The following is a 14,084-nucleotide window of genomic DNA, read 5'->3' on the forward strand; positions in this document are numbered from 1 at the left end:
AAGAAGAAAGCAAGACTCACTACTCTTCATAGTACACTATTCTTCATAGTACGACGAATACCAAATAAAGAAGTGTTTCCAAAAAGAAATGGCAATAATAATTTATTGACATAGCATTTGAAATGAATGGAACATTGCAATAATCCAACAATAATCTGCTTGGGTGACAAGGAGGAAAGAACAGCATCCCGCGAGAACTAATAATAATAATAATAATAATATCATCATAACAATTCTTTATATAGGAAAATATTTGTTCTACATTTACTGTGATTAGAAGTTCATTGACAATCCGAATCCTGTAGTTTGGAGCAAATACGAGCTGAACTGCGCTGGAGAATTTAGAAATACCGGCAAGCCGCTTCAATAATCAAAGACCATTAAAGTTATAGTTGCATGTTCAGTTTCAATTCGATTTGATACGTGAGCGGCAAAGGCAAAATAAGGGGATAAGGTTCCAAGAAGAAATGCAAATCGCTCCTCTTCTCCGCTTGCCTTCTTCCTCCTCTCTGCCATCTCATCCATGCTCAAAATTGTCATCTTTTTCTTTGCACAATATCAGTTGTAGCACTGCATCCTCCAAAGTTGAGGTTAATAGCGGTAAATTGTTATCCGCGAGAGAAAGGAGGAAGATGCGAAATGAGCGGAGAGAAGAGGCCATAAGTTCCGTATCTCCTTGGCGAGAAGTGGTGAAGGAAAAGCTGTCAACGATGGCGAGTCAGATGCCGAAGAAGCCTACACTGAAGCAGCTGCTGGATTTGGATACACTTGCAGAGAAAGGAGTGTGCTGGTGGAAGCTTTCGGTGCGCAAGACTTCAGAAAGGTCGGCCGCAAAGACCCTCTTTACAGAATTCCGCAGACGGTATCCTTATGCCGAAGTTGAGGTACTTAAATTCACAATTTCCCCTCAATTCTCTTTCAAAACTTACACTCTATCGATTATACTGCCAAAATCAAATAGGAAATCTAATACAAAATGAAATTGAAGTCTTGTCCAATTTGAAATCATTTTATAAAGATAAAATTGGACTGAGTACTCTTGCCGACTTTTTAAGCATATTGTCATCACGCTTACCTGGACCCCCTTAGATTAAGATCATTCCGCCCCACTTGCTTTGGAAAGTTGCCATTAAGATCACTGGCAGCAAATCTCTGCCAAGTGAACAGCAACAATTTAGAAAATATTGACTCTACTAGAGTCTCATTACTCTACCCTTTGAAGTCAGCCATTTTCTTTTCCCCGTGATATCCATATAAAATTATAAATCCAACAGCAGGAGGTAGCATGACAAACATTTAATTTGACCATGGCATGGGGTATCCTGTTACATCCCAAATTTTTCCCTAAGTTTTAAAAATTGATCATAACCGTTGGTTTAAGGAATCATTTCTTTCCTGATCATGTAAAGTGAGTTAGTTAATTATAGACGTTGTATCAATTTATTTCTTTCCTGATTATGTGAAGTGAGTTAGTTAATTATATACGTTGTATCAATTGATATTGAGTTATTTCATTCATGATCATGTGAAATAAGTTAGTTATTATAGAGGTTGATGAAATCTATAACTATCACTAGATGATCGACAATGGTTTTTCAATTAACGATTAATATATCTTTGAATTAATGTCTTGGCGAGAATGTTTTGTTTGGGTGATTGCAGGAAGAAGATTGAAAAGAGGGGAAGCATTGCTAAACGGGATCATCAGAAGGGGATGGCCGATTGGTCTAGTCATCAAAATCGATAGGTTTGACCTAAGACTACCTTGATAAGGATACTGAGACTTGACAACATGTTGCATTATAGGACCACATGAGCTATTAGAAAAACAATATAATAAAGATTTAAATAATCTAAATTAAGAACATAAAAATCATACCTTTAGAGATCCATTGTTGGAATTTCTTATTTAGTTATTATTATAAACCCATAATTACGAACACATGTATATAAAAATAAAATGACATCAATAGTTATAATTTAATAATCTAGAGATGTCATTTCACCTATATGTACACATGAACGTATAAATGAGTGCACAATAATAATTAAATAAAATAATAATAATAAAAACTCTTCACCTCTTTATTCTTTTCCCTCTTGTTTTCTTTCCTTTTCATAATTCGAATTTACGGGTCATTCAAACAGCCTTCTTGATAACCGAAGGCAGCCGAAGAGTCAAACCGACCATTTTTAAAAGAGCACCGTGGATCATATTCATTCATTCTTCTCACTGCAATTTCCACTACCCTCCCAATACTTGAATTCGTGTTAAATCAAACCAAGTGAATTCTGAACCTTAACAATCGCATAGCCTGCATTCCGTCCTTTTATCTCATTCACGTTCTTAATCATCAATAAGTTTAGAGCAAAGAAAATCACGGAAGAACATCATTTCCGGCCGCGGAAGGAGGGAGTCATAGCAATAGGTCACGTGAGTTATATCAGACCCGATTCTTTGTATATACAGTCTGTTACCCTTCTTTCCTTCACTGCTTTACCAAATTAGCAAGTTAATACTGTCGTCCAATAAATGTAACATGGAATGGAAAATGTGTGCATAAGTATAGTGTCTAGTCGGATTATCACAAGGTCTGATGACATGTTTCCAGTAGTAATAAAATCCATAAGTTTATCACAGTCTTAGATATAAAAGGTGGAACTATAATGATGACCATAAGATAATGCTCCCATTCGAATTTATTTATTTTTCTTTTATATCTAATGCAAAAGTGTGAATAATATCATGATGTCCAAACACCGAGGAATTCACCAGCAGGGATGCCATCGATGGTGAAGAGGTGTAATTGAGATAAAGTGGATGTAATCTCATATGCACCTAGGACTCACCGATAGGAAGCCACAATGGTGAAGAGGTGAATAATTGCCTGCAAGAATAAAAAATTTAAATAAGATAACTACGAAACAAACATATATAATAGCTAATGCATGTCCTAATGATGAAAACAGTTGTCAAGTTGAGTGGTGGAGATCGGGTTTACGAACCCAACTTCGAAATCCTTGGCCAGGGTAAAAACAGGCAGATGTGCCGATCATGTGATCTATTTTGTTTGTCCAGATGCTTTAGTTATTTTGGGGAATAACTGTTGGGACACTCAAACCACCTGATTCTTCAGATGGCTAGACTTAAGAACATCCCAAGCCCGATCCCAAGGTAGGGAGGGCCATTCTATTAAGTTAAGATGTGTGAAGATAAGTATGGTCCGCGGTTGGGAGGTTAAGCCTATGTCAATGCTTCTTCTCTCACCAATGCCGAGGCTTGGACAACAAGACAAAGATAATTCTTCATCATATCTGTATGTTCTTTGCATATTTACTTTTGGATTAATGAAAGCATAATTTGATAGTGTAGAACTATATGCATGTTTTCAAATAAAAAGTAGTTGTTACTTTATATTTAGTTGAACATGTTAGATTGAGTTTAATGATAACGAAGTAATCATTTATTTAATTCCTTTACATTTTGTTGATGTTAATATGCAAATAGCAGTTACTTCTTTCTAGTTATAGTTAGTTGAGATCATTGTCTTGTGAATGGGATTAGTTTCTAGTTATATACTAAATAAAATTGGTTAGGAAAATTCGTATGTTACATATGGTATCAGAGCGCTGGGTTTGACACTGAACCTAGGGCACCCTACCTTCTTGAAACTTGAAAGATTCTGGATTGACTATAGGATGCAAGTACGTAAAACACCACGTAAGAAGACACGACACCCCATCTTTCCCTATCTCATTAAAAATATGACTAAATATGACTACACCTGCAGTTCTATACCCCGAGATAATGAAACTCTGAATCAGACAATTCAGCTGATGAAGAACGAAAGAGTCAGGTGGACTCCTGCTAGCAAAGCAACATATAGAAACAAGCTGATTCAAGGCTGGAATGCTCGGCAGAGCAATCCTCTCTTACAGTTTCATAAATCCTGGATGGTGCAAGATATGTACCAATCTGAACCAAAATTCAATGCTGCAAAGCAAGATTAAATGTTATGTTGATGTAAACCTCCTCAATAGAGGAAATTTTGTAAATAAAGTTGCTTAAGTGAAGCAATGAAATAATAAATTAAATTAAGTTATTTGAAATCATGTGTTTGTAAGACTTTTCTTTCTTGTAAAAGATATCTTCTTTTCTCATTATTGATACAATTGTAAATTAACAGGCATAAAAATGAACAACAATGAGAACATTGTAAATCAAGATATAATACGCAAGAACCTTCAATCTTCTAATGAACTGCTATTCTAGATTTTGCAAGAAACACAACTAAAGTTAGAAACCATGGAAAAAAGAATGAGTGAAATGGTAGCCTAGATGGGGCAGAACCGTGAGGAAGTTCAAACCACACCACCTCCTCAAGTAGAGACAAAAGTCTCTGAGCATAACAAAATTCCCTCTCCCAAACAATCAGAGAAGCCAAAAAAGGAGATAGTAGCTGATTTATCCACAGACATTAAGAAAATAAAACCACCTAAGTTTTTCTAAGTCTGTAGAGGAAGCAGAAGCATGGTTAACTGAAATGGAACAATATTTTGAGATTAGGAATTTCTCAGAAACCTTAAAGGTAGTTTGGGGAATATATCATTTCATCGGAGAAGCTGCAACCTGGTGGGGAAATACCAAGGTTGAACAGAACATTAGGACCACTGAGATCACCTAGGAGAAATTTGTGAACATATTCTGGAAACGTTGGCTGCCGCAAACCTTTTATGATTAGAAGCTTTTAGATTTCCAAAACTTAAAGCAAGGAGACATGTCAGTACATAAGTACTGGGAGAGGTTCACACGATTGCTTAAATACGTACCACCTTATCAGCAAGATACTAATTTGAAGGTGAGGAAATTCATTATGGAATAGGATAGGAGGAGCTGTTGATGTTCTCGCTCCTCGAACCATGGAAGAGGCCCTAAAGAAGGTTGTTCAGCAAGAACACAAGATCAGAAATGATGATTCCATCCGAGACAACAAAAGAAAGACAACCTGGAATTCAGATGGTGTTGATTTTGGGCCTCAGAAAAAGCAATTTAAGGACTACAAAAACAACAAACTAGAGTTAAAGAGCAATGGGGCAAAGGATGTCAAAAGCAATTATTATACGAATAAAAACAATTGGAATAATGAGAAGAAAGGACCACCAAGAGGATGTTTTAACTGTGGAGAAGGTCATTGTTTAAAACAGTGCCCCATTAAACCCAATGTTAGCCAGCTACAACGACCACCTTTACCACAACAGCAACAAGTCTTTCAGCAAAGCATTCACGCAGCTCTAGATAATAGACAAGCAGAGTAGTAGATAGGCCCCATTGAAACTCCGAGTAAGATTTACGGGAACCCTGTGTCCATATTAATTGATATTGGAGCATCTAAATGTTTTATATCACCTAAAACCATGGACAGTCGAGTATGCGAACCAATCAAGGGCTAAGGTAGAGCAATGCCTATTTGAAGCTCAAGTTGACTTCCTGAATTTCTCAACAGAATTGAACTTATATGTAACACCCCTGGGGTCATACGACATTATCATAGGAATTAATTGACTCAGTGAACATAAGGCCAGGGGAGATTGTCTTGCCAAAACTGTAAACTGTGTGGATGATCAAGGCAGACCAACAAGCATTTTAGGGATTAAACATGAAATTAGATTAAAACAGGTTTCTGCAATGCAACTTAAGAGATATGGGAGGAAAGACTGTGAGATTTTCGCAGTTAGGATCGAGGATACAAGGGAACTTAAAACCACCACTTATGGGGATGACTACATCTATGAAGATGGGGAAATCAAGCAAAAGTTAAAAGAGTCCTTCGAAGAAAAATACCCTTATTTGAAGAATTATCAAGATGTGTTTCCTGAGGAACTTCCTGGACTACCCCCTTCCCGAGCATTTGATTTTACCATAGAGTTGATACCAGGAGCGGAACCCATATCCTGAGCCCTGTATAGAATGACAACTACAGAATTAATGAAATTACAGATTCAACTTCAGGATATGTTAGATAAGAAGTTGATCCGGCCTAGTTTCTCACCATGGGGAGCCCCAGTGCTGTTTGTAAGGAAGAAGGATGGAACCATGAGATTACGTATAGATTACATGATGCTTAATAAAGTCACCATCAAAAACCGGTACCCATTGTTGAGGATAGATGATCTTTTTGATCAATGAAGGGTGCGACAGTATTTTCAAAAATTGACTTAAGGTCAGGATACCATCAGCTTCGAATAAAAGATGAAGATATACATAAAACCGCATTCAGAACCAGGTATGGACATTATGAGTTTACAGTATTGCCTTTTGGGTTAACCAATGCCCCAACAACTTTCATGAACTTAATGAACAGTATATTTCAGGATTGTCTGGACAAGTTTGTTTTGGTCTTTATGGATGATATCTTAATATATTCTAAGAACGAAGAACATTAGAGACACTTAGAAATAGTTTTGCAAAGATTAAGAGAACACAAGCTATATGAGAAATTATCTAAGTGTACTTTTTACCAGAAAGAGATTCAGTATCTGGGGCACATTATATTAGCTCAGGGTATAGCAGTGGATCCATCAAAGATAAAAGCAATTAAGGAATGACCCATACCTAGAAATGTAACTAAAGTTGGGAGCTTTATGGGGTTAGCAGGGTTCTACAGAAAGTTCATCAGAAACTTCTCAAGAATAGCCTATCCGATCTTTAGAGAAAAGGAAAGAAATTTATTTGGACGGAGAATTATCAATCAGCCTTCGAGTTTTTGAAAGAAAAACTGACTTCAGCATCTATTTTGAGGGTATTTGATCCACAAAAGCAGTTTGTAGTTATAATAGATGCATCTGGAGAAGGATTAGGAGGTGTGTTAATGCAGGATGAATAGGTTATTGCTTATGAATCTAGGAAATTGAAAAATTATGAACAAAATTATGTACCCCATGATCTTGAATTAGTAGCAATTGTGCATGCTTTGCAAATGTGGAGACATTACTTAATCGGAAAACCTTTTGAGCTTAGATCTGATCATCATAGTTTGAAGTATATTTTCGCCCAACCGAATCTTAATGCTAGACAGAGGAGGTGGGTGGAATTCTTAGTAGATTATGAGTTGGACATAAGTTATATTAAAGGTAAGGAGAACAAGGTGGCAGATGCCCTAAGCCGGAGAAGACACATCTCGGCGATAACTATTGTAGACTTTAGGTTGAGGGACCAAATTTTACGACACCTGGAGTGTGATGAGTTTTATACAGAAATCAGCCTAGCACTTATCAGAGACCCGCAAGATCCTAAGTATTCAGATTTTAGCTTAGAAGAGGATGGATTATTAAGATATCACCACCGAATCTATGTGCCCAACGACCTTGAACTCGGAAGACTGATTTTAGGTGAATTTCACTTAGCCCCATATTCAGGACATCCGGGAGTAATGAAAATGTTATCTGATATAAAACCTCTATATTTCTGGAAGGGGATGAAAAGGGAAATAATCGAGTTTCTAGTAGGATGTTTGGAATGCCAGAGAGTAAAAGCAGAACATCGGTACCCAGTAGGCCTGTTGCACCCAAATGAAGCACTAGAGTGGAAATGGCAGGTAATATCCATGGATTTCATACAAGGGTTACCTATGACACGGAATCGACACAATACTATTTTGATCGTGGTTGACAGATTGACAAAGGTTGCTCATTTTATACCAAGAAATTTATTTGATGGAGCACCCGAGATTGCTCATAAGTTTATAAAAGAGATTTTCAGGTTGCAAGAAATTCCGGAGAAAATTATTTCAGATAGGGATGCTAGGAAACTTCTAAATTTTGGCAAACATCATTTATAGCTCTGGGCACCAAGTTGAACATTAGTTCAGCCTATCATCCTGAGACAGATGGTCAGACAGAACAGGTAAATCAAGTATTACAAGATCTCCTAAGATTATACTATATGGACCGACAATACCAATGGGAAACATATTTACCCTTGGTAGAATTTGCATATAATAACTCCTATCAGCCACCATTAGAATGATTCCCTTTGAGGCTTTGTACGGTCATAAATGCAGAATCCTAGTGAGTTGGAATCGGTTGGAAGATAAAATCATTGTTGGGCTTGAAATGCTTCAGGAGATGGGGGAATAGGTAATTCAGATTTGTCAAAAGTTAAAGGAAGCAAATGACAGACAAAAGAGTCATGCAAACGCCAAAAGAACACCTAGAGAATTCTTAGTAGGGGACAAGGTGTTACTAAGGGTTAAGCCTCAGAAGTGTACTATCAAGTTTGGCAAGAATGCTAAGTTAGCCCCGAGATATGTGGGACCCTTTGAAGTTCTAGAAGTTGTGAACCCAGTGGCTTACAAGATTGGTTTACCACCAGCGCTTGCCAGGATGCATGACGTCTTCCATGTGTCATATCTTAAAAAGTATATTACCCACCATGAACATATGATTGATTGGAAATTATTGCAGGTGCAAGAATCAGGGGTGGTAGAGGTAAGATCACTCAAAATACTCGAGGTACGTAAGCTACGCTTATGAAATTGGGAAGTAACGCAGTGCAAGGTCCAATGGGACCAACATGCTGGGGATAATGCCACTTGGAGGATTATCATGATATTTTTCAAAGATATCCCTATCTTTTTTTTGAAATTGAAAACTGAATATTTCTTTTTCTTTCTATATAACTAGCTAAGTACTACTTAAGTTTGCCATTATGTTCATTGAGGACGATGAAAAATCAAGGGGGTGGGTATGTTACATCCCAAATTTTGCCCTAAGTTTTAAAAATTGATCATAACCGTTGGTTTAACAAATTATTTCTTTCCTGATCATGTGAAGTGAGTTAGTTGATTATAGACGTATCAATTTATTTCTTTCCTGATCATGTGAAGTGAGTTAATTATATACGTTGTATCAACTGATAATGAGTTATTTCATTCATGATCATGTGAAATAAGTTAGTTATTATAGATGTCGATGAAATCTATAACTGTCACTAGATGATCAACAATGGTTTTTGAATTAATGATTAATATATCTTTGAATTAATGTCTTGGCAAGAATGTTTTGTTTGGGTGATTGCAGGAAGAAGACTGAAGAGAGGGGAAGCATTGCTAAACGGGATCATCGGAAGGGGATGGTCGATTGGTCTAGTCATCAGAATCGACAGGTTTGACCTAAGACTACCCTAATAAGGATATTGAGACTTGACAACATGTTGCATTATAGGACCGCATGAGCTATTAGAAAAACAATATAATAAAGACTTAAATAATCTAAATTAAGAACATAAAATTCATACCTTTAGAGATCCATTGTTGGAATTTCTTATTTAATTATTATTATAAACCCATAACTACGAACACATGTATATAAAAATAAAATGACATCAATAATTACAATTTTATAATCTAAAGATGTCATTTCACCTAAATGTACACGTGAACGTATAAATGAGTGCACGATAATAATTAAATAAAAAAATAATAATAATAAAAACTCTTCACCTCTTTATTCTTTTCCCTCTTGTTTTCTTTCCTTTTCATAATTCGAATTTATGGGTTATTCAAACAGCTGTCTTGATAACCGAAGGCAGCCGAAGAGTCAAACCGGCCATTTTTAAAAGAGCGCCGTGGATCATATTCATTCATTCTTCTCATTGCAATTTCCACTACCCTCCCACCACCTGAATTCGTGTTAAATCAAACCGAGTGAATTTTGAACCTTAATAATCGCATAGCCTGCATTCCATCCTTTTATCTCATTCACTTTCTTAATCATCAATAAGTTTCGAGCAAGGAAAATTGCGGAAGAACATCATTTTCAGCTGTGGAAGGAGGGAGTCATAGCAACAAGTCACATGAGTTATATCAGACCCGATTCTTTGTATATACAGTCTGTTACACTTCTTTCCTTCACTGTGTTACCAAATCAGCAAGTTAATACTGCCGTCCAGTAAATGTAACATGGAATGGAAAATGTGTGCATAAGTGTAGTGTCTAGTCAGATTATCACAGGGTCTGATGACATGTTTCCAGTAGTAATAAAATCCATAAGTTTGTCACAGTCTTAGATATAAAAGGTGGAACTATAATGATAACCATAAGATAATGCTCCCATTCTAATTTATTTATTTTTCTTTTATATCTTATGCAAAAGTGTGAATAATATCATGATGTCCAAACACCGAGGAATTCACCAGCAGGGATGCCATCGATGGTGAAGAGGTGTAATTGAGATAAAGTGGATGTAATCTCATATGCACCTAGGACTCATTGACAAGAAGCCACAATGGTGAAGAGGTGAATAATTGCCTGCAAGAATCAAAAATTTAAATCAAATAACTATGAAACAAACATATATAATAGCTAATGCATGTCCTAATGATGAAAACAATTGTCAAGTCGAGTGGTGGAGATCGGGTTTACGAAACTAACTTCGAAATCATTGGCTAGGGTAAAAGCAGGCAGATGTGTTGATCACGTGATCTATTTTGTTTGTTCAGATGCTTCAGTTATTTTGGGAATAACTGTTGGGACACTCAAACCACCTGATTACTCAGATGGTTGGACTTAAGAACATCCCAAGCCTGATCTCGAGGTAGGGAGGGCCGTTCTATTAAGTTAGGATGTGTGAGGATAAGTATGGTCCACGGTTGGGAGCTTAAGCCTATGTCAATGCTTCTCCTCTCACCAATGCCGAGGCTTCGACAACAAGACAAAGAGAATTCTTCATCATATCTGTATGTTCTTTGCATATTTACTTTTGGATTGATAAAAGCATAATTTGATAGTGTAGAACTATATGCATGTTTTCAAATAAAAAATAGTTGTTACTTTATATTTAGTTGAACATGTTAGATTGATTTTAATGATAATGAAGTAATCATTTATTTAATTCCTTTACATTTCGTTGACGTTAATATGCAAACAGCATAGATAGCAGTTACTTCTTTTTAGTTATAGTTAGTTGAGATCATTGTCTTGTGAATGGATTAGATGCTAGTTATATACTAAATAAAATTGGTTAGGAAAATTCGTATGTTACATATCCTCTTGCCTAGAAGATTGTTTGAAGTTTATTGATTTTCATGGTGAAATATACCTTTGACAATGGAGACTCTCTCTCTCTCTCTCTCTCTCTCTATATATATATATATATATATATCAAGGTTGCACGGTATGCCTTTTTTTTTAAATTTCTTTTAAAATTGATATTTAATAGAAATTTTGAAAATATGTGCTTTCAAAACAAGAAATCTGAAAATATGAGTCACTGAATCATTATATGCTGAATGTTTAGATGCATAACAAAGAAGGCAAACTTTAAATATGAATAAGAAGATCATAGATCGTATAACGATATATTGCAAATGATAAATTATTAGTTCTAACTTGAATAGTGAAAATCAGAAAAAGCCTAGTAGTTAACTGCTGATCAACATTGTATCAAAGTTTAAAACTGATTACATATTGAATTAATCCTGATAAACAACAAGCTAATATGCAAATGAAAAACTGAAATAAAAATCAGTCATCTTAATCTATGTGGCAACTTTTTAAACATTTTGCAAGGGGGAAAAATTTGTGAGTTGACATGGTGTTTTTTCTTGCAAGGTATGTACCCAGTAAAGTATTTAGTGCATGATATGCACACCAGTGCTCGGTACGCATTCTAGGGGTCTGGGTATGCCCACCCATGCAACCTTGATACACACACACACACTTTGAAATAACTTACTATCTGTTGTGATATTTTCATGCATTGCCCCATTAAAAATGGGGATCCAGATCCAATTTCTTTTTAAGCTTAGTATTTTAGAGGTCTTAGTGTTAGTCTCTAGTCTCTTACCTCTGCAAATGGGTTGCAAATGGGTTGAGTTGTGGATTTTCAACCAAGTCCTGGGATGTTGTTGATTAAAAAAGCAAGTTTTGAATGGGCCTTGAAACCCTGTATAAAAGATCTAGAGATTAAGCATTAAAGCCCAGTAGACGACAACACACAAAAGACAGAGCCAACACAAGAAAGCCAGCCACCAAAAGACAACACAAAACGACTAGAAAACCAAAAAGACACAGAAAAGACCGGGGCAGAGGGCAGCAGACAGGCATTAACCCATTCTCTTTATCATCTTAGCTGCTTTTTCCTCCAACTCATCCATCTTCTTAGCAACATCTTTGATCCGTTTAATTTTGGAAGAGGCCCCGATAGACATTTTCTTTGTAGTGGCCCTGGTTTTTCTTGGCATACCTTCTTTGTTCTCAACCGCAGGTCCAGAGTCATCAGCAACCGTGACAATGGTTATCTCCCCCTGGCTGCCCAACATCTTAGTGATCAGAATCTTTATGTATTCATTGGAGGCTTTGATAATTTTATAGCTCTGTTCAGCTATACTTCTGAGGGTACCTTCAATACCATTGACTTTGTTTTCCAACTTCATCATCTGGGCTCTAGTCTATAGAAGGTGGCCGAATCAATCAAAGAGCCAGTGGGGGTGTTATCCAAGTTAGTTGCATCCTGGTTCTTGTTCCCACCAGTCCGCTCCTCAACACTTGTCACCTGGTCCTTAAGGTCTAGAATCTGATGAAAATTCCATTTTATTGATCTAAAGTTATCAAGAAGGCTGTTCGTGGTATTGTTGAGAAGGTCGATGTCTTCCTCCTTGCTGTTATCACTAAGAATGATCAATGAGGGATTAATCCATGTCCTGGGATGTTGTCAAGACAATACTTTAATGTTTCAACTAAGAAGAGTGCACAAGGCACTCTCACAATGTTGTGGCTAAGTGTAGGTCTTCAACTTGGTGCTAACATGGTTGGATGAATATTTCAATGTTAGGAATGTATTTAGACAAGTCAAGGAGAAAGGATGCAATTCTCTAGGACCAATTCTGACAAACTTTCTATTTTAACAAATCAACTTTTTTTCGAATTATTTTTTTTTTGCTTTTCCTATTTTTAGTATTTCTAGGTTGATTTGAGAAATGTCTATTTTCAGAAACTTGCATTTTTGTCTTTTTTCTTTTTTTGGGAACTACTTTTTTTTTTAAAAGAAATGCCAAAACTAGAGGATGGACAAATGAATGAAATAGGTGAAAAAAGCTTCCCTGAAGGAATTTTGAATGGGTCAACTAGTCAAATAGACATGTTAAAAATATGATTTTTTTAATAGGTTATCAAAATAGAGCAATTATTAAAAATTAATGTGAGAATAAGAAGTACTAAGAAGTGGTTTTCTCAACAAGTGTTTAATAAAGCTAAGTGTTGAAAGTGAATGTGAACAAGTTGAAAAGAAAAGGACACAGGTTCAAACTTTCCGATAGTTCAAGGAAAAAACAAATGAAAGCAAAATTAAATCGCACCTTATGTTGCTTTGACAAATTTGGGGAAGTTTCAATTTTCTTTTGCTTTAATGATTCATCAACCTCTTGAGGGGAAATAACTGATTAGATAAAAGCAAAGATGGGATTTCTTACTAGGAAGAAGATGATAGAGCATTTTTTTAATTCTATTTATGAGAAAAACAAATAAAGTGACATGTCGACCTTTGCAAGGTCATTAATGAAAGGACACTGATAGAGTGAAATTCATTTCAGCACAAGTCATCTTATAAGTTAGCAGAAGAAAGTTCCCAACTCAGAGAAGAAGAAATAATAAGTTCAAAATCATAGAATAAAGGGACCCAAAGAACTTTCAAGATTAAAGTATAAGGTCAGGGGACAAGTTTCTAGTACAACAAATTGTTTTGCCAAATTTGGAGATGGTTAGGGGACAACAAAAGGGGTTGGCTATTTAAAAAATAAAATGTGTAGGGCAATTTAAAATATTCATATGTAAACATGGATAAAGCATGCACTTATACATTATAGAACGCTAAAATATAAGAATTAGTAAATTCTAATGGCAGATTTGTTTTATTTTGAGAGTCAAAGTCAAATTGCATTGAGATTTCAAAGTCAAAGTCCCCCCAGGCGTCTTTTGTCCCCGAGATTTTTCCAAGACTGGAACGGCGAAAAACAAACTTGGGGATGCATGCTTGGGTACCATAGGATTAAATTCATTAATTACTTGTAGAATTTCGATTTTCATTTT

At 36.0% G+C, this 14,084-nt stretch overlaps 1 protein-coding gene across 1 annotated transcript in view; it reads left to right on the top strand.

The window, feature by feature from the left end:
- Positions 1-269: 269 nt before the first annotated feature.
- PTAC13 (plastid transcriptionally active 13) overlaps positions 270-14,084 on the top strand; it is an 89,353-nt gene continuing 75,538 nt past the window's right edge. Inside the window, exon 1 of the mRNA XM_089798166.1 lies at positions 270-884. Within this exon, the coding sequence (XP_089654292.1) occupies positions 468-884 (417 nt within the window). The 5' untranslated portion in view covers positions 270-467. The remainder of the gene's footprint in view (positions 885-14,084) is intronic.

The sequence above is a fragment of the Cupressus sempervirens genome, chromosome 8 (genome assembly GCF_028749045.1).
Source record: "Cupressus sempervirens isolate cs-2001-9-10 chromosome 8, ASM2874904v1, whole genome shotgun sequence".
Classification (NCBI taxonomy): domain Eukaryota; kingdom Viridiplantae; phylum Streptophyta; class Pinopsida; order Cupressales; family Cupressaceae; genus Cupressus; species Cupressus sempervirens.